Genomic DNA, 21,042 nt, shown 5'->3' on the forward strand with positions numbered 1-21,042 from the left:
TATATGCCAACTGCTTTGGCTCCTTATTTGCTTCTCAAAATGTGATACGCCCTTTCCTTATCGTGAAATATTATGCCCCTTATAATGAAGTATGAACTGGATCTTCGTCACCTTTCTGCATCCTGGTGCTGCTTTGGACTATCTCCCAATAGGCCCCAACCAGTGTGGTCAGTGGCCAGGAATGATGGGATTTGTAGTCCATCTAGATGGCACCAAGTTGGCTAACCCTGGCTTAGATGGCCTTAAAAGGACTGGATGTGGGAACCAGTGAATTGGTCTTATTTGCCATGATAGCTCTGTGGAGTCCCCATGATCAGAAGGAACATCTCTCCGGTGGTAGGGAATGTCCTGTTTTGTGGGCAGAGAATGCTTTTACCTGATGGACCTTTGGCCAGATTCATCAAGGTGGTTCTTCAGTTCCTTCATTTCAGCCTTCCTCAGCCTGACGCCTGTCAGATGTTTTGTTGGACTACAGCTCCCAGGAGCCCCAGCCAGCGCCGCTATATGATGCTGGAGCTGATGGGAGCATGACTATATTGGGGGTGATGGGAGTTGTAGCAGCTGCTTTAATTCATTGCCCATGTCTTCCCGATGCTTCCAGGTCTCCGGTGGGAGAGTTTCTCCTCGCTGGAGGGAGGACCAAGACGTGGCTGGTAGGCAACAAGCTGGTGACAATCACAACAAGCGTCGGGACGGGAACCAGGTCTCTCCTGGGCCTTGACTTGTCAGAGACACAGAACAGCACAGAGGCAAGGTAAGCCCTGATGCCCCTCTCACCCCCTTTTAAAAATAATAACAAAGCAAAGGAGACTGGGGAAATGACGCTGGGCACTCTTAAAACTCCAGGGGTTGAGGGTAGGGAAGATGGGGCAAATAACTATTGTGGGGTGTTGTCACAGAATTTTTAATTTTGACTAGGGGTGGGTGTGGAAATGGGAGGAAAGGGTTCCTTTGCACAAAGAGCCTGGTCTCAAAATCTGTCTGGGACTGGGAGGCCACTTGCTCACCCTTCTCCGCCTTCTGCCACAAGAGGATGCTCCCTTATTGCTGTTTTACACAGGAAGAGAGGAAGCTGCCTTTTACTGAGTCAGACCATTGGTCCATCTAGCCCAGTACTGTCTACACTGATTGGCAGGGGCTCTCCAGGGTTTCAGGCAGGAGGCATTCTCAGCCCTACCTGGAGATACAGGGGCTGGAGCTTGGGACCTTCTGCATGGAAGGCAGGTGCTTATCCCTTTGTGCTGCGGCCCTTCCCCATCTACCCCAGTTGATAGCAGCGCTGGAGGGTCTTGGCCTTTCCCAGTCTCCTGGTCCCCTTAACTGGAGATGGTGGTACGCCTGCTGGGCCTTCTGCATGCAGAACAGGTGTTCTGCCACTGAACCATGGCCCCTCCCCACAAGATCTACCAGCGGAGACAAATTAATTCCTTTGCGGATTGACGGCATTCCTGCTTTGGATTCCTAGCTCCGACCACACCTTGCAAGTGAGGCAGACCAAAGAAGCTCCAGCCAAGCTTGAGTCCCAGGCTGGCCCACAAGTGGTTCGAACCCGCAACCGTGTTAGGTCGATGTCTGGTAAGGAGCCTCCCCTGATTTCTCTGTATGGAAGATTCAGGTGTTTAGAGCCATAAGGCTTGCTTATATTGTTTGTTCAGGATCAGGCCTAGCAACTGCAGAGTAGTTACTCCTGAGACAAATGGGGTTTGAGAATGTAAGAGGAGCAGCCTGCTGAATCAGGTCCAAAGGGGCCCATCTATCCCAGCATCCTGTTCTCACAGTGGCCAGCCAAATGCACCAGTGGGAAGCCAGCAAGCATACACTTTCCTCATTTGTGATTCCCAGAGGGATAATGCGCCAGTATTTCAGTGGCAACTGGTTGGCTAAATTGATGGTGCTCTGAAGGATATGCATCTGTCCCCAATTCACACACTATGCCAGAGCGGTGTGCAGCAATATAGAAGGAGGTGCCATGGAATTTTGACCTGCTGTTCCCTGGTAAATGCATCCATAGCCTTCAGCTGATTATCCAGCGCTTGCAGGCTGGAGCTGGTAGGAGTTGTCTTCTAAAATGGTGGTAGGAGTTGTATTCTAAAATGGTGCTGACTGGGGGAGGGGCTGATGGGAGTTGTAGTCCCAAACATCTGAAGGGCACCCAGTTAGCAAAGCTTGGCTTATTGTGACTGTTTGGCCCAGCAGTTCTCCCTCCTAGAATAACTGGAGTTCTGTCCTTATAAGCAACTTCTTAGTCCTACCTACTTGTTTCCAGTTTCTGGGGCTTCTCTGTGAATTCCTCTTCTCCTTGTTTGCTAGACAGTTGCCCAGGCTTGACCTGGTTACTTGGGGGCTAAAGAACCAGGGGCTTGATGTCATTCTCTTGTGCTTGAATCCTGCTTGCAGGTTTCCCACACGAATCTGGTTGGCCACTGTGAGAATGCGATGCTGGGCCATGGGCGTGACTCAGCCAGCTCTTCTTAGGTTCTCAGCGCTTAGTCAATAGAAACTGGTTTGGGAGAGGTGCCTCTTAGTTTAGCCTCTACCAGCAGGAGACGCATTCTGACCTCAGTGGAGCCCACCACAATCTCCATACAGCTGCCTGTATGTATTAAGGAGAATTCACAGGTGTGCAGAAGATTCTCCCCCTTCCCAATAAAATACATCACCTGAACTACTTTAGGGTCTGTCTCTGCCTTCTGATTCACACTGGTGATTGCTTGCCCTGATAATAAAAGCTTTGGATATGAGAGGATCCCCCAGGCAGAGGATCTTTGTACTGCTAGATCAATACTTCAGCCCTAGAGTGGGATTAACAGTCACTGGAAGCCCCAGGAGGGGAGGGTGCTCTTGTGTTCATATCTCCCTTGCAGCTTCCCTTGTAGGCTTTTGTTTGGGCACTGTGAGTACAGGAGGCTGCACTAGGTGGGCCACTGGCCTCATCCAGCAGGCGCTTCTTATATTCCTTAGCACACACAGTTCAACTCTGTTTCTTCTCAATAGCTGCGTATGTTTTTTGTATCGTCTTTGAACCAATATGCAGCCCTGCTGCAAAATCCTCCTAACCTCTCTGCTTCCTCCGAATGTCCTTTTGCCATCCAGGTGGCCACGCCTTGCGGGTTGGGGCATTAGACACCTCCACCTCCCATTTCCCTGCCACCCCGATGCCCCAAGGATTTCAGAGCTCTCCTGCTCCTACTGCTGCTCGAGCGGAAAAGGCCGCTCCTGGGCCTCTACAGAAGGAAAAGGCCAACTTGGCTGCGTACGTCCCCCTGCTAACACAAGGCTGGGCGGAGATACTGGTGCGGAGACCGACAGGTAGGCCAGGTGAAATGTATGCCTTCACAAATATGTAAAATGGCATGTGTTGGTGCACATGTTTCCATGTTGCTGAGTGTAAAGGGCTTAATCAGTACCTTATCCTAGAATCATAGGAATGATGTAACACTGTGCGTTATTATAGGAGTCTTTCAGGAATGTGTACTACTTGCAGCCCTTTGTTTATGTTGTGACACGGACAAGCAATGATGTTCCATCAGCCTGGTGAGAAGTGTTTTGTTATAATGCTAAAAAGCAATTAGCACTTGGAGAGAGCACTTCTTACCATGCCTTATGGCTCTGGTGTAGGGGACCTCCAGCGTTCCGTGTAAAGTTACCAACTGTTCCCTAACGTGAAGATCAGTTATGGTGCACAAAGTGCTGTGGAAAGCAACTTGCCCATTGCTATCTGTTTCCCCCCTGCTCTGTATATAGCTGCAGGGAAGAGGGGCTGGAGTTCAGTGGTAGAGTACATGCTAGGCATGCAAAAGGCTCCAGGTTTCATCCCCATCATTCCCTGATCAGGAGCAAGTGACAGAAAAGCCACAGCACAGGGCAGGAGGGGCCCACAGGCTGACCTGGCCAAAGGCAGCTTCTTGTGTTCTTATGCGATTCTTTTAAGGCTGTGCATGGCACCCCCAATCGAGTCTGGGACTCTGGATCAGCCCTGATCTGACTCTGGACAGTCTAGGACCAACATGGACCAGGGGCCTGAATTGATTTGGGGTGGGGGCGGTCAGCCCTAGCATTTAATTAATGTTTTAAACATGCTGTTGGGAAGGGAACGTGTTGATCAGTGGAAAGGTTAATCCTGCTGGAATCACCAGCACCTTTCCTGCAGGCTGGGTGAAGCAGATCCTGCAGATGCTGCCTGCCTCCCCTCACTCCCAGGCGATCCGGAGCTCTCTTGGCCTCATTGGGCCAAAGCCTGGGTCAGCCTACTTTGGGTCCAGGCATTATTTGAATCTGGTGCACAGCCCCAGTGTCTTCTAGGCAGAGCTCTCCATTCACCTAGGAGGCCAGTGCTGGATGTTTGAGATGTGCGTAACCTGGAATGATACCCTGCAGGACATTTATGAAAGAAGGAAACAAGACTGGGGTTATTAACGGGGATTTTATTTTATTTTTAAATCTCAGTGGCATGTTCTGCTTTGTTCTGCATCTTCACCTTCCCACCACTCCAGGTAACACAAGCTGGCTGATGAGCCTAGAGAACTCCCTGAGCCCGTTTTCCTCGGATATCAACAGCATGCCCCTGCAGGAGCTCTCCAACGCTCTCATGGCGGCTGAGCGCTTCAAGGAGCACCGCGACCCCACCCTGTACAAGTCCCTCTCGGTCCCTTCCTCCACCTTGCCAACGGGGACTGCCAAGCCGTACTTTCTGCAGCGCTCAAACACAGGTGAGGCAGCGCAGTGGCTGGCCCAGGAGAGGGGGTGCGAGGATGAGACCATAGCTAGCCATTCCCAGCCAAAGTGCTTCATGGCAGAGCCACTCTGCTTTAGGAGAATAGGAGGCGCACGCAATTCACCTTCCTAAAAGGAAGTCTTTAATCTAGCCTGAAGCCCAGCCACTGTTACAGCAGGCCATGTGTGGGGCTAGCAGGGGCTGATGGGAAGTGTAGTCCAAAACAGTTGGAGAGCTCCAGGATCGGGAAAGCTGCCTTAATCAGTTAGACATAATTCCATAGAAGTTAGATCATGCTTCTTGAATAAATTATGCTGCCACATTCACACCATTCATGGAAAGCAGTATGGGGTAAGGTAAAGGTAAAGGACCCCCTGGACAGTTAAGTCCAGTCAAAGGCAACTATGGGGTGTGGCAGTCATCTCGCTTTCAGGCCAAGGGAGCTGATGTTTGTCCACAGCTTTCCGAGTCTTGTGGTCAGCATGACTAAACCGCTTCTGGCACAATGGAACACTGTGACGGAAGCCAGAGGATTCTTTGAGGGAATGACTTTTTAAAAAGTGGTATTACATTTCTTTTAATGCATGCTGTGAATGTGGTCTTGCTGAAGAAATGCAGGATAGAAACATAAATACTTAGGGTTGTATCCAATGTTATCCCTATGTGGAGTAGACCTATTGAAATTCATCGGCATGACTAAAGTCGGGTTGCCATACGTCTGGATTTTCCTGGATCCCCACCCCCCCAAAAAAGCTCAGCAACTTTCCCTAAAAAAGCCTTTTGTGTCTGGATTTTTACTTCTTGAAATATGGCAAACCTAAACTAAAGATTTGTAAATTTCAATGGGTCTGTTCTCAATAACAGTTGGATACAACTCTGAATAATCCATTTTACTTATGTGTGTATAATTCAGTCATAGAAAGAAGCACACTGCCCGTTTCACTAAACACAGCAGAATGTGTGCTTCTGCTGAGGCAGCCTTAGCCAAAGAGTGTTTTGATCAATGCATGTTTCACTCATGAGTCTAGGTCTCCTTCCAGAAGTTGTCAGGGCAGACTGGGTGGACTCTGTTAAAGCTCCCTTGTTCTGAAACAATGGTCTGCAGCAAGAAGGGGGGTTGGAGACTTCCCTTGCTGCTCAGGTCTGTGTTTATTTCAAACACCAATGTTCTGTGCCAGAGGAGCTCAGATTCTGTAACCTGGCTAAATTATGCAAATTAGTATGCATGGTTTTCTTTTTCTTTTTGCATAATTTTTTCTGTGATCTTTTTGTGTGCGTAATTTTGTTTCTGCTCATCATGGGGAGAAAGGCACAGATCTGTGCAAGAGCCCTGATAAAACTGGGAATGTTTCCTGCAGTTGCTCTGACTTCAGCCATTGCCCCCACAAGCACATATTTACACAACCACAGGGACTAGAATCTTGTTTCTTTTTATCCTGCAGGCAGCTGCATATCCCGCATCTTTTCCGTTCTCCTTTGGAATTGCAGCATTGCGCACAGCTCTGCTGCAGCCCCACCCACACGAACAGTGTCCCGCCTACTCACCTTCCAGCCCCCCCCCCCCCCAGTTTCTGAGATTTAACCTGTTGCTGCCCACTCACTTTCTAGCTAATCTGAATAGCACCGATGACAGTAAATGAGGCTGCTGGTGGGTTTGTTTCTGTTTTTAGATGGAAATATAGTTAATGCCCAGATTCTAAATATTGTGCACTGTACCACACACTCTTGGCCAACCTGGAAGGCAACAGGTTGGGGAAAACTGCTCTCCCAAATTTTACACCTGTGCAGGACAGATCTCAAGAACAGAGAACGTGCATGCCTCCTGGCATTAAACATTGAAATCAATGGCCATGACTCCTGTTGGTAAATTCATTTCAGGGGGTCTACTCTGAGTAGGACTTAGTTGGAGACAACTCTAAATTCAGGTGAATTTATTATTTCGGTCACAGACCAGTTTAAATTCGAGTGTTATTGACAGCATCTAAAGTGCGGTGTAAAAAAAAAAAAGTAGTAGTGTTCCGATGCCCATTTGCCAGGAAATTTTAAGATGCAAGAACCTGGGAGCTGGGAGCTTTTCTTTTTCCTGGTGCTCTAAGGCTGAACCGCTGTAGTGATGGAAGTGCTGGTGGTTTCCCCACCTCTTTGGGTTGTGTTTTAGTTTAGGGAAAGGGAGGGTTTGGGGGATAAGTGACTAATCTCATATCTCCTTTTCCTGACTTCCTGAACCATACCTACTTGCATAAGCCGCCTCTTCTTAACCATTCCATTGTCCAGTATTCAGTGTGGGTATCTGGATGTTTCTCCCTCCCTTCTCTCATTGACTGATTTACAAAGCCCAGAACAACTTCGTTCCAGGGTGCCTCAGGGACCTCCTGATCCCTTTCACCCCAGCTCAATCACTGAGATCATTGCAGGAGCATCACTGGACATTTCCCAAGCTGGTGAAGCTCATTTGACAACGAACTGAACCTTTCGTGCCATTGACCCAGTATTGTGCCTGTGGAGACTGTTCCAGCCTTTAAACACCTGCTGAAAACTTCCCCATTTTGCCAGGCCTTATTTGGGCAGTTAAGAACACATCTTTCCACAATAGTTAGCTGATTTCTTATTTTAACACACACACGGTTTTATGTACATTTGCTGTACGTTGCTCTGGTTTTTGTTTTATGAATTAGCGGTATCTAAATATTTGTATGAATAAAAATAATAATGCAGGGCAAAGTCCACTGTCAAGTTCTCTGCAAGCCCTTTTGAAGTTATTGCTCTTTTCATTGAGAATTGCGAAGGAGGACCATCTGCTGCATTGCACCATGTTGGATGGCTCCATCCTCGTTTGGGGCAGGGGTAGGTGGAGGAAACTCTCCCTGTAACACAGCCTTTGGCAATATGGTGCCCACCAGATGTTTGGGACTATAACTCCCATCATTCCCAGCCACCATGGCTGATGAGTATTCTGGTCTAAAATGGCCGGGTAATAAATTAAAATCATCACCATCATCCCAAGCTATGTTGCAGGGGTCCTCAGCCCCCAAAGGCTCAGCCTTGGCTACACCTCTTCTAAGTGCTCTCACACTTCCCTACCCTGTTATTTTCTCCCATGTATTTTGTTGAAGCTGACTCTCTTTCTGATTATGTGTTAAAACTCGGTGCTTTAATTTTATTTATTTATTTTCTCCATAGAGTCTCTTCCTCTCTCTCTTCCTCTCCTTCCTTTTTGATGTCATTCCTCCCTTGGTTTTCCCTTCACAGTGGCCTCTTTCTCTTCCATGTACCTGACCAGTTCTCAAGAAAAGTTGCACAGGAGCATTTCCTGGGCAGGTATACTTGCATATCTTTAAAGGAGGTTTTTTAAAAAATAATAATAAAAAGAAAAGCAAGAAGGAGGAGGGAGGGGGAGCAAGTATTGACATAAAAAGAAACAAGCACTGTGATTCATAGAGGCTGCCTTTCCTCGTGCTTCCATCCACTCCTTCCATGTTTTATGTCTGTCCCTGATCTCATTGCACTCCAGGGATGGAAATTCCAGTGGGCATAAACAAGTCCAAGCCAGACATGGCCTCGGTTGGTCCATGAAAGCTCCATAATGCCTTGGTTTTGGGGTGGGTGGGGAAGCTCTTTATAGGCAGGCCACCAAACTGTAGGGCAGGGCTGCCCAATGTGGTTGCCCACCAAATGGTGTTGGACTTCCAACTCCTACCAGCCCCAGCCAACGTCACCAACAGCTGGGGGTTATTATACCTTTATCCTGGCCTTTGGCACCTGAAATGTTTGTTTACAGGGCCCATCCTATTCCTGTGGTTGTGTTCTGTTTTAACTGTTTCAGATTTTAAATTGTTGTGACCCACGCTGGGACCTGCTGGTGAAGGGCAGGAAATATTATTATTATTATTATTATTATTATTATTATTATTATTATTTGTTGCATTCTAACATCTGGAGTGGACCACATTGGCTATCTCTGCTATAGAACACAGAAAGAAGGAAAGTTGCAATTCGGGTGCAGCTTAGAAACAGGAAAAACTGAAACTGCCAATGTTTCTCCACCCCTGCCTTTTGTTCAGTTTTGAGTCTTTCACTTCCACCTCCTCTTTTGTGTGTTGACCCTCAACCCATCCACAAATAATAAGTCTATCAATCAAAATTCTATCTGAATTAAGGCAAGGAGGTTAAGAAATCTTTCAGGGGGTCTGTCTTTCTGTTGCCTACTCACGTGAAGGCTGCACACTAGACTTTAGCCTTTGCCAATCTTGTACTCCTCAGATGTTTTGGGATTATTAACGCCTAACAGCCCCAGCCAGGATAGCCAAGCTCGCTGGGGCTGATGGGAGCTGTAGCCTGAAGCAGCAGCAGCAGCAACAACAGCAACAGTTACATTTATATATTATCTTTATCTTCCAAGGATCTCAAAGGGGTGTACATGGTTCTCCTCTACCCCATTTCATCCTCACAACAACCCTGTGAGGTAGGTTAGGCTAAGAAATGATGACTGGCCCAAGGTCACCCAGGGAGCTTCATGGTTGAGAGGGGATTTGAACCTTGATGTCTCCAGTCAAAGTCTCAATGTTCTAACCAGTACACCAGACATCTGGAGGGTACCAGGTTAGCAAAAGCTGCAGTCTAGAGATCCTTTTGGTTCTACGGTGAACAGAAGCAGAAGCACAAAGCAAATCAATGCTGTTTTCGTGCAGTGTACAGAACATTATCCAACCCTCGCTTAAAAAAAAAATCTCAAGTAAAATTCTCATGTGGCATTGCTGCAGGTCACCGTTGATTGCTGTGTTGGTGAGATGCTGTTAAAATGTCCACAGGATCAGGCAGGAGCCTCTCACTTTGAAAGAATCTCGCTTTGAACGAATCTTAAAAACCTTGGTTAAAAAATGGCAGCCATTTCACTCTGAAGCATTAGAGGAAACTGGGCAGGGGTCTTCTGGCTTGGACAGTTTAGCAGATCATCACGTTTGTTTGAGGGGTGTGTGTGTGTTTTGTGTGTGTTTACAGCTAACTCTTGAATTTCTGCTTTGAAATAACTTTTTTTTATCTTGCAAGCTGCAATCAATCTCCCCCCAAGCTGCTGCAGTGGTGGTCTTGTCTTTCCTTGCTGGTTTTGTTAATTTCATTTGTGTGCCGAAAACTATGTATTTTTTAAGTTTGTTTTTTTGGGTGTGTGTGCGGGGGGAAACAATCTCTGCCTGTGCAACTGGCCTCTATTTATTTCTTGTCAGAATCTGCCGTGGTTCTGGAAGAAGGAAGCCCACCGGAGACGGATTTAAAAGACGCAGAGTCTCGCCTGGAATCTCAAGAGATTGAAGACTTTGAAGCTGTGTGTCCGGAGCAAGGCCTAAGCGAGGAGAAGGTGGTCAAATGCCCTGGGACGTATAGTCGGGTCAGTAAGCTCCCTTGCTTGATCTTTAGTTAAACCTGTCGGGAAGAACTTTTCATTGTGTGGAATGTCCCAGGGAGAACGTGACGTTTTTGCATAATGAGACATTCTTGAACTTTCTTCAGATAAATATGCCTTTTGTGAGTGAGTGTGCACACATGCATGGGGTGTAGGTTTAGCTGTTATTGTCAAAGAGGAGTGCAGTTTCCCTGAATCGTAGAGTTGGAAGGGATCCCGGTGGTCATCTAGTCCAACCCGCTACAATGCAAAATCCTTTTTGCCTAATGTGGGGCTTGCACTGAGGACCCTGAGCTTAAGAGTTTCAGATTCATATGCAACATTCTTGACCCAACAAGGTCGCCTCCAAGCGGTGTTCATTTCCTTGTTTATTGGACCAAATTCACAGAAAAATCTCTATGCGGTTTACATAAAAGAATACACACACACACACACAGTTGACAGAACTTTAAAACACATGTATGGGCTGGCTTGGACTGATGGGCTGTAGCCCAAATCATGAAGAGGCTTTGGCTGAGGCTGCAGTCGAGCTTTCAGGGAAATTTTGATGCTTCTCTTCATCATCATCATCATCATCAGCTGCAGCAGCAGCTTATTTATAGCTGAGAGACTTTGGGGTTGTATCCATTGTTGTACAAGTGGAATTCTGCTTGCACAGCAGGACTGCCTCTTCTCCGCTCTCCCATCTCCCCCAACGCTCCAGAGGGCAAGTCTTTTGCATGGTAACATAAGAAGCTTCCTTATACAGAGTCAGACCATTGGTCCATCTAGCTTGGTATTGTCTACACTGACTGGCAGCAGCTCTTCAAGGTTTCAGACTAGGTTCTTTCGCAGGCCTCCCTAGAGATGCCACTGGCGATTGAACCTGCCTGGGACCTTCTGCAGGCAATGCAGATGCTCTGCCACTGAGCACACAGCCCTTCCGTGAGCAGAACAGTATGTTGGATGCAATACTATGATTAGAGCAGGTTTGGGGAACCTTGGACCCTTCTGACGTTGCTGAACTCCCATCAGCCCCATCAGCCAGTGTCCAAGGATGATGGGAGTTGTAGTTCAGTAATACCTGGAGGGCCCAAGGTACTTCTGTATTAGAGCTTGGCAGCTGGTGGCCTCCTGGACACACCATCCAGTTGCCAAACCTCCCTCTGTCTTCCTTTTTTCACTGGGCTGCTTGGGAAATAGAAACAGGGTTGAGGGTGGTCATCCCTTCTCCTCTACCAAGGGTGCATTCTTCTCCACATACTTCAGGCAGGGCTGCCATATAATCATAGAATTGTAGAGTGGGAGGGGACCCTGGGGGTCATCTAGTCCAACACCATGACATGCAGAAATCTCAGCCGAAGCATCCATAGCAGGTGGCCATCCAACTTCTGCTTGAAAACCTCCAAAGAAGGAGAGTCCACAACCTCCCGAGGGAGACCATTCCAATGTCAAACAGCTCTTACTGTCAGAAAGCGCTTCCTGGTGTTTAGCTGGAATCTCCTTTCTTGCAACTTGAATCCTGCACAAAAGGTCTAGCTTCCCAGTGCCTGCTTGGCCAGATGGGTTGCTGTCAAGGGTCATCTTCTCTCAAGTTACCTTTTCAATGACCACCTCTTCTCCTCCCTTCTCCCTTCCTCCACCCCTGGCTTTGTAGTCCTCGTCGACATCCAGTCAAGAAGAGAAAATCCTGAAACCAGATGATTTGGCCCCCATGGGCATCCCCATCGAAAGAGCCCGGAACTTGGAAGACAGCCGCGAGTTTGAGGCACTCTCTTTCCAGCCCTCCCAGCCCCTCAGCAAGTCCAGCTCGTCTCCAGAGCTTCAGACCCTCCAAGAAGTCCTCAAGGACACCGGCAGCGAAGAGCCGCCTGGGAAGCTGAGCAGTGACGGGAAGTCCAAGTCTCAGTCGGGACACTTGGAAGGGGAGGCAGCCGGGAGCTGGCTGGGCAGAGGGGAAGATGACCGCCTCCCTGGGGCACCCAGGGTGGGCTGCAGTGCCCCTCTCTCTTCTCCGCGCTCCCCAACAGGCCACCGCCCCCGAGGGTACACGATCTCTGATTCAGCGCCCTCGAGGAGGGGCAAGAGGATTGAGAGGGACCCCTTCAAGGGGCGCGCAACAGCTTCCAATGCGGAGAAAGTGCCAGGAATCAACCCAAGGTGAGTGAATTGTGCATGTGGAGAGGCTGCATGAGACAAGGGACTGCTCTTTCATTTTTCTTCCTGACCAGGGCTTGGTGACACATCACAGACAGATTCGGTGTCCAGATCAGTGGGTCTCAAACATTTTTGGGCCTCCACCTCCTTGGTCCCATAAACAGAAACCCTAGTGCCCCCTACCCTCAGGGGCGTAGCGTGTTGGGGAGGTGGGGCTTAAGGGGCCATGGCCCCAGGCATGTTTTTCTAAGGAGGTATGACCAGGCACCTCCATGATGGGCTCCCTCATCAGAGCCTGGCTGCAGTGCACAAGACAGCTGCAGAGACTAGCAGCTTCCTCATGCCCAACACCACCAGCCACAACTCCATTCCCGGGTCAAAGCTGTCCCTGGGACAGAGAGAGGAGAGTGACTGCCAGGTATTAAGCAACATGAATGACCCTGCTTCTCAGTGTCCTGGGAGCGTTTGGCTGGCTAGTGTTTGAAGCAGAAGGCTGGCATTGATGGGCCTTTTACCTGATCCCACCACATCATGTCTGAATTTGTCCAGTTGCTTTTGGCGGGGCTCACTTGCATGCTTGGCTGTTGCTGTCTGTAGCGGTGGAGAGTTCTACATGCTAAGATTGAGCCGAAACCTTTAGAGATAATGGAATTAAATCTATTTTAATGTTTTCTCCTTAGCTTTGTGTTCCTGCAGTTGTATCACTCTCCTTTCTTTGGTGATGAATCAAACAAGCCCCTCCTGTTGCCAAATGAGGTAGGTTTGAGCATGTCATTTAGGTAGGTTTGAGCATGCTCTGTTTGCCAACCCCAGGTACCCTCTAACCCCTTTGCTAACCACCATACCTGGCCAGCCCTCCTCCCTTTTCATAAAAGATGCCAAGGTGGCTTTGACCATGCTTGCCGTTCTAAAGCTTTCCTCATTTTTTTTATTATTCTTAGACGTTTGAGAGATCAGTTCAGCTGCTGGATCAGATCCCCCCATACGATACCCACAAGATTGCAGTACTATATGTTGGGGAAGGGCAGGTAAGGGCCGTGTGCATCAGCTTCCTGGATTTTTTTGGGCAGAAGGTGCTCAGGGAAAAGCTGTTCCCTTCAGGAAACTGTTCCCTTCTGCTGCCTGCGAAGTTTGGGGGACCCTGGGTGCAAAAGGGCCTCCTTGGTGGCAGCCCCCTCATCTCTGGAATGGCCTCCCCTCTAAGGTGCATCAGGCACTGAGATTGTTAGGTGAAGACGCACCACTTTGCCCCAATCTTTGGGAGGGAGGTGAGCATTATTATAAGCCCCTTGGTTTGAAATGTTCCTCTTGCCCACTTCATGAAATTATTTGGCATTGGTTATTTTAATCATTCTTATGCATATGTGATTTTTGGTTTTATTGTATTCTGCTTTAATCATTTTAGTATCTTTTGCCCTGAGACTATTTGCTGAAGGATGGATTAAAAATACTGTAAATATGTCTTCTAAAAGTCGGATAGTTGTTTATTTCCTTGACATCTGACAGGAGGGCGTTCCACAGGGCGCCACTACCAAGAAGGCCCTCTGCCAGGTTCCCTGTAACCTCACTTCTTGCAGTGAGAGAACCGCTAGAACCACATGGTAAAATGGCCTCGCAGAGGATCCATTTTGTAGAGGGACAAAAGCAGCTTCCTTACATGGAGTCAGACCCTTGGTCTGCATAGCTCAGCATTGCCAATACGGACTCTCCAGGGTTTCAGGTCGGGGTCTTTCCCAGCCCTAACTAGAGTTGCCATCGGGGGATTCAACCTGGGCCAGCCTTCTGCATGCAAAGCAGATGCTCTACCACTGGGCTTTGGCGCTTCCACATCCTAAAAAGGCCCCAGGTTTTTCTCTAGGTAAAATAATGTGGAACCCTCGAGCCTGTTGTCCACACAGCTGCTCTCGTGGTTTTGTCTCCACTCCAGAGCAATGATGAGCTCGCCATCCTTTCCAATGAGCACGGCTCCTACAGGTACACGGAGTTCCTGACCGGCTTGGGAACGCTCATTGAGCTGAAAGACTGCCAGCCAGACAAGATTTACCTTGGTGGCTTGGATGTGTGCGGGGAGGACGGGCTGTTTACCTACTGCTGGCACGATGACATCATGCAAGGTAGGCCTGAATGAGGGAGTGTCTGTGTGTTGAGGCTGGGTAGCCTCTGTGCCCTTATTCTTTCAGGGATAGTGGGGATAGTGCTTCCCACTATGTGGAGGGCTCTCTCAGAATTGGCCCAATGCAATTTGAAACCTAGTTTGTGCAGTGTGTAAGTTGAATGCCCCCCACTGTGAAGAATAGCGGGCCTGAGGGTGCCTTTAAGGGCAGCAGAGAGGGCGGTTGATGGGTTTGCCCCAGGGGGCAACACTCCCCACCCCCCAGTCTCCTGCGTAAGCCCCATTGAGTCTTTTTAAAATTTTCCTTTCAGCATTGCTGCTCATACACTAAACAGACCTTCAACTGGGTGTTTTGGGATTCCAGCTCCCACCAGTCCTATCAGGACAGATGTGCTCCCTTCTGCCCTGGCTGGGGCCGGTGGGAGTTCTCATCCAAAACATCTGGATGTCACCAGGTCGGGGAAGCCTGGTCTAGCATATGAAACGTTTCCTCCTCCTGTGGTTTGAGACTCCGAACTGCATGTAGCCTTCCTTCCTTCCTTAGCCATTTTCCACATTGCGACTTTGATGCCCACCAAAGATCTGGACAAGTACCGCTGCGACAAGAAACGTCATCTGGGGAACGACTTTGTGTCCATCATTTACAACAATTCAGGGGAAGACTTCAAGCTGGGGACCATCAAGGTAAGGAAATGTGCCTCTGCTGAGCGGCTTGGTAAGGAAATGTGCCTCTGCTGAGCGGCTTGGGCCTGACAGATGGCCAGTTTGGTTCTGGGATGAATTTTTCCGCCTGGAGATCATGTGGGGGGATAGGAGCAAGGTTTTGCTGCAAGAATCACAGCTCTGTGATAAATGCCAGTTTTCCTGTTCCCAAACTCAGAGGATCCGGGGGTGCCCCAAGCACTTCCCTTTGCCCTCATGGCCATGAGCCTCGAGCTTGGCTTGTGTCTGAGAAAACTGCTCCATTGTTTGGCACAGGAAACTTCTACTTTGTAAACTCCTTCCTTTCCATTCCCAACTGCCAGTCGCTCCACATCTCAGTCTTAACTGGGAACATCTGAGAACCTCAGTATCCCTCGACCTGGAAACTAAACCCTGCCTTCAGGCTGTAGGATTTTCCTCCAGGAATATCAAAGTGTATTCTGTAATGAGCTTTTCACAGTAAACTGACTTGGGTTGATTAGGGGTATGAAAGCTGTTAAGGCCCAAACCCTTCAGCCTGATGGAACTCAAGACAGGCTTGCTTTATCCTACCCTTACTAAGGTGGCTGCAAGGGAAGAGAGAGTTCCCCTGCCTGTAAGAGACAACAGAGTACACCTTAGGCCTAGGCATTGCCCCTGGGCCTCGCTGTTCCTCTCCCTGCCATACACCCTAATGTTCTTCCCTCTCCAGGGCCAATTCAACTTTGTGCACGTCATCATCAAGCCGCTGGATTACAACTGTAACCTGCTCACTCTGCAGTGCAGGAAAGGTAGGCCCAGGCCTCTCTCTTCTTTTCCCCACCAGAGTTCGCGAAGGGTGTTACCTCCAGAGATTTCCACTGGCCTGGCTGTCTCAGAGCCTTGGGAAGGATTTTAGCTTATGTCTTGGGTGCGCAGGGGAGGAAACAGGATGTACAATTTCAGAAATAAAATTCTTAATGTTAATTTTAATTTTTTGGCTTTTATTCCTGGACATCTAAAAGCCACTTTTTCAGAGGTGTAGGGAGAAAAAGGTGTAAAGAGACAAGTTTGTGGAAATGATGATGCAATCTCTTACCTGACAGAATGCCTGGTTTTAATAATTATTTCAACTGTGTGATGTATTTTATTCTGTTTTATGTATTTTGTTTCCTGCAATGGCTTCGGCTACACAAATAAATAATATTCATACAATTTGTACAGTTATGGACTGAGGATGCTGCAGTCTCCCTCTCTTTCTCTCTCTGGTCTGTAGATATGGAAGGGCTTATCGACACCAGTGTGATGAAGATCGTTTCCGATAAAAACTTGGCTTTTGTCGCCCGCCAGATGGCTCTGCACGCCAACGTGAGTGCTCTTGTGGGAGCTGGTAACAGATCATCTTTCATTTGAACTTGGCAACTCAGCCTTTGGCATCCTGTTGCCCTCCAGCTGCTTTGGGCTACAGATCCCCTTGACCAGAGCCAGCACAGTCGCAGGAAGCCGGGGCTGATGAGAGTCCAAAAGGCCTGGAGGGAATCTGGTTGAAAAAAGGTTCTGTCTCTCCAGCCTTGCTGGCTGATGGGAGTCATCTTCCAAAATGGCTCGGAGGGGGCGCCAGGTTGACAACTGACGGCTGCACTTGGATGGCGCCTTAAACCAGCCTGCCTGAGTTGACCCTCCTCTTTGCTTCCCACTGTTTCCCTCAGATGGCTTCTCAGGTCCATCACAGCCGCTCCAACCCCACAGACACATACCCGTCTAAGTGGATTGCCCGCCTGCGGCACATCAAGAGGCTCCGGCACAGGGTAACACTGCCTTTTCTCTCTCTTAGTGTATTCCCTCGAGTTTCTTTTTCTTGTGGCATGTGACTCTTTCCTCTCTAACTTTAACACACACACACCCCATCCCCAATACAGGGGTAATAATCAGAATTGTAGAGTTGGAAGGGACCCGGGGGTCATCTAGTCTAACCCCCTGCAATGCAGGAAACTTTTTGCCCAACGTGGGGCTCAAACCCCTGACCCTGAGATTAAGACTCTCATGCTCTGTCGACTGAGCTATCCTAGGAGTTGTTTGGAAAATACCAGCCGGTCTCTTTGTAAAGATTTCTGAAAGCACTGAAAATAAAAGGATTTTTTTTTTGAAGGACTTGAAATATGCTCTCTACTTTCCCTTCTTTCAGATCAGAGAAGAGACTCAGTACCAGGCTTCTGGTTTCCCCAGCATGCACCCTCCCGCCCCAGCCAAATCGTCTGCCCACCTTCCTCAGGACCCGGCTCCCACCTACGAAACGGGACAGAGGAAGCGCCTCATCTCCTCGGTGGACGACTTCACGGAGTTTGTGTAGCGTCGGAACGTGTCCTGCATCAACTTGTCCGGTGGGCAAAGCCTTCTTGTTTCCCCCACCCATCCAGCTGCTGCGGAGAGGAGATTCCATGTTGGCGACACTCGGAGACGGGTTTCCCCGATCCAGAACACACCGCTGCCGCTCTGGTGGCTCATGCTTCCTTTGAAAGCTGCTGGTCCACAGTCCTGTCAGGCTGCCATTCTCCAGAGAGGAAGGTGGAGGTGTCTTGGATTGCCATTGCTGTCGTGCGTTTTTTAAACTAACACTTTGAGGATGCATTGCTATGAGTGAATGGAGGCATATCTAAGACACACAAGATGCTCGTTGAAGGTATGGAAGAAAAAGTGTCTCAGTAGCCTGACATGAACTCCCCAGCAGCACCATGAATGTTCCTGGCTGGATGAGTCCCAGGTCCCAGTGTGCATGCGTTTTTGCCTCCAGCTCATGGTGAGGAGGCCTGGGGGTTAGTGACTTCGTTTTTCTTTTCCCAGAGGATAATGGCGGTATGGATTTTGCTGCGGGCGAGTGGTCTTTCCTGAACAGTTGTTCTTTGCAGCAGGTCAAGATGCCAAACACTGAGCTTGCGCAGAAACAATTTGGCCGTGCCCAGAGTAAAGAGACACTTTGGGCTGATTTCGCTCTAATCTATTTGCTGCAGAGTTGGGGAGGGAAGAGGAGCATGTTGGCCTTGAAAAAGGAGATCCCTGGCTTTTCCTTTTTAAATTGTCCCTTGCTGGAAGAAATTTAACCTCTTCCTTTCCTTTGCTGGGACGAGCTTTTATTGCCATTGAGGCCGTGGGCTGTGTCGGCCTTTGCCAAACTGGCGCCCTCCGGTTGTTTTGGATTGCAACTCCCTCTAGCCCCCCAGCCAACATGTGCTGTGAGTTGTAGCCCAAAACATCTCCAAGGCTTTCTGGTCATTGCTTAGAGGAAGACCAGCCTTCCCCATCCTGGTGCCCTCTAGATGTGACTGGGAGTACAGTTGGCATGGCCACTGCGGTCGGACTGATGTTATAGTCCAGCGACACCTGGAAGATGCCAGGTTGAGGAAGTCTGACCTGGCGCCACTTGATTTGCGGCGGTGCTGCAGTAGAAGAAGCATGGGAGTTTGCCCTGTGGGATGTTCTGCTGACTTTTGCTGCCATCCTTCTGTGGTCACTGGCGCTCCCTTCAGGACTGCAGACGGGCTTTCACAGGACTAAACCCAAGGGCCAGCAATGATGTGAGGGTTTGATTTGTAGCTAGTCTTCCTTGGAAATAGCAAATGGTACAGAAGGTAAAGCCTTCCTTTACTGGGATTTTAAAAGGGGGGTCACCTAAAGATGACTGGATGTCACTTTCCTTTGTATCCATCTTGTTTGGCAAATGTCTTACAACACACTTAATGAAATAAAGTGTTTCTTTGACAACCAGATTTCCAGTTGACATCTTGCACCATTTGTAGCGTTCTCCTTCCAGTGTGATTAAATGTTGGATCACCTCTATCTATGTGCTTCCTGACACTCTCAAAGGACTCTTTAAGATGTTAGTGAGACAGGGCTTACCCTTGCAGAAGCCATGCTGCTTCTGCTTCAGCAAGGCTTGTTTTTCTGTATGCTTTGTAAATCTGTCTTTAATAATGCTTTCCACCAGTTTCCCTGTAAGAAATGTTAAGCTAAATTTTTTAATAGTTGGTGATACACTGGCCACTTTATGGTCTTTGTATGGAAACTGATCTTGGGGACAAGTTGCATATTTTTGTAGAAGATCAGCAATTTTACATCAGAATTTTCTAAGAACTCTTCAGGGGTTGCTATTCAGACCAGATTTGTGAGTAAGGCCTAGAATTCCACCCTGCTAGTCACCACTATTTGTTCCTCATCTGAAACTCAGGTGAAACTTTGTTCCAGCACTGGGGGACTGCTCTACGTCTTCCACCATTAAGACAAATGTGAAGAATTCGTTTAGCTTCTCTGCAGCCTTCCTTTCTTCTTTTAGCACACCTTCGACCCCCCTTGTTGTTCAAAATCTACATGCCTCCTTTGCTGGTCTCCTGCTGCTAATGTATTTAAATAATTTTTTGTTGGTGGTCCTTGTGCTTTTGGCAACGTGCTCAATTTCTTTGTTTCTGTATCTCTTATTGTCTGTTTGCATTTCTTCTGCTGAAGTTTGTGTTCCTTTTGGTTCTTATTTGGACAAGACTTCCATTTACTGAAGGAAGTCTTTTCTTACCTCATCTAATAGCTTCTTTGACTTCAGTTGTTAATCACGTTGGTGTTCTCTTGGCCTTCATGGTAACTTCCCTGGGCTGCGGTGTGCATTCTAGCCATGTTTCTAATATCTTGGTTTTATAACCCCCCAATAATTTTGGAGAGGCTTAACCCTTTTGACTTTATCTTGAAAGTTCCTTTTTACCAGTCCCCTCATTTTTTGCAAGTTTCCTCCTTTGAGGTAAAATGTGACCATGTTTTATTTTCTTGGCCATTGCCTATTTACATATACAGTGTTACCTCGGGTTAAGTACTTAATTCGTTCCAGAGGTCTGTTCTTAACCTGAAACTGTTCTTAACCTGAAGCACCACTTTAGCTAATGGGGCCTCCTGCTGCCACCACACCGCCAGAGCACGATTTCTGTTCTCATCCTGAAGCAAAGTTCTTAACCTGAAGCACTATTTCTGGGTTAGCGGAGTCTGTAACCTGAAGTGTCTGTAACCTGAAGCGTATATAACCTGAGGTACCACTGTATGCTGAACTGGATAGTACTGTGTTCACTGTTCCCAGTGAGTTCAACAACACTTACACCTTGCACCTGGGCGTCACTTAAAAGCAAGTCCAGGGTTGCTGCCTTTCTGGTTCCATGAGCTGCTGTTTTGAAAGATTGCCTCCTTCCCTACAGACCTTCAGGTGTTATTAAGATCAGCAGAGGGAGTCCTCTTGGTCGTTCCACTGCACTCAGAAGCTTGTGCGTCATGGCCCAGCTGAAGACATCATCTGTGGCTGTCTAAAGTTTAGGAATCTCCTCCCTACAAAAGTAAGTGATGCAGCTTTTGGTGAAAGCTTTACCCTGGCCTTTGACATCTGAGATGTATGTGTTTTTAAGGCCCACCTAATTTATGTGATTCTAGAGTGTTTTAAATGGTTTTTAACATTGTGTTTTAGTTGTTGCAATCCTGGGACCTTAGTGTGAAGGACAAATATGCTGGTGGTGATTCTAAGGCGCACTCATTTAGGGTTTTTAGAAATGTTCCCTCTTAGTTGTGACTGGAACACAAATATGGCCACTGTATTTGTGGGTTAATGAAGTCGCCCAGTGTTGGTTGCCCATGGAAAGAGTCCCTTCTAATGGATAATTTCCCTCTTCCTTGGAGTGACACCCTCCTTTCTCGAGATCCACCTTTTCTGTGGTGGTGGTAGAGCTGTTACTCTAAAAGTGGAGTGCTGCTGTTGTGTCCCCGAAGGCCTTGCCTACCTCCAACCTCTCATCTTCTCTGGGTCAGCCACCTTGGCCTCAAGGTGTCATAAACTGGTAGGACAATGGGGAGGAGGAAGAGGATCCCGGCGAGGGGTGCAGCTGTGACTGGGACCCACTGGGGCAAGCCACGGATGGGAAAGGAGAGGTTGGGGTTGTGGAAAGTACACATGGAGTGGCAGAGGGTGGCGCGGGAATGGGGGTCAGTATGCAGGGACCAGAA

The 21,042-nt window shown here is 48.3% G+C and overlaps 1 protein-coding gene across 6 annotated transcripts in view; it reads left to right on the forward strand.

Moving 5' to 3' along the window:
• Positions 1-18,785, forward strand: part of TSC2 (TSC complex subunit 2) — a 58,750-nt gene extending 39,965 nt beyond the window's left edge. For 5 of the 6 annotated variants that reach the window (XM_080981666.1, XM_080981667.1, XM_080981669.1 and 2 more), the window contains 15 exons: positions 602-754; positions 1,466-1,575; positions 3,094-3,309; positions 4,494-4,709; positions 7,964-8,032; positions 9,937-10,097; positions 11,749-12,251; positions 12,929-13,004; positions 13,190-13,276; positions 14,176-14,362; positions 14,906-15,045; positions 15,755-15,833; positions 16,298-16,389; positions 16,731-16,829; positions 17,207-18,785. In XM_080981666.1, the coding sequence (XP_080837792.1) occupies positions 602-754; positions 1,466-1,575; positions 3,094-3,309; positions 4,494-4,709; positions 7,964-8,032; positions 9,937-10,097; positions 11,749-12,251; positions 12,929-13,004; positions 13,190-13,276; positions 14,176-14,362; positions 14,906-15,045; positions 15,755-15,833; positions 16,298-16,389; positions 16,731-16,829; positions 17,207-17,371 (2,353 nt within the window). In that variant the 3' untranslated portion in view covers positions 17,372-18,785. The remainder of the gene's footprint in view (positions 1-601; positions 755-1,465; positions 1,576-3,093; positions 3,310-4,493; positions 4,710-7,963; positions 8,033-9,936; positions 10,098-11,748; positions 12,252-12,928; positions 13,005-13,189; positions 13,277-14,175; positions 14,363-14,905; positions 15,046-15,754; positions 15,834-16,297; positions 16,390-16,730; positions 16,830-17,206) is intronic. The other variant, XM_080981668.1, reaches the window with a different exon arrangement.
• Positions 18,786-21,042: the final 2,257 nt, after the last annotated feature.

Source organism: Podarcis pityusensis, assembly GCF_964106645.2.
Source record: "Podarcis pityusensis genome assembly, chromosome: 14".
NCBI lineage: Eukaryota > Metazoa > Chordata > Lepidosauria > Squamata > Lacertidae > Podarcis > Podarcis pityusensis.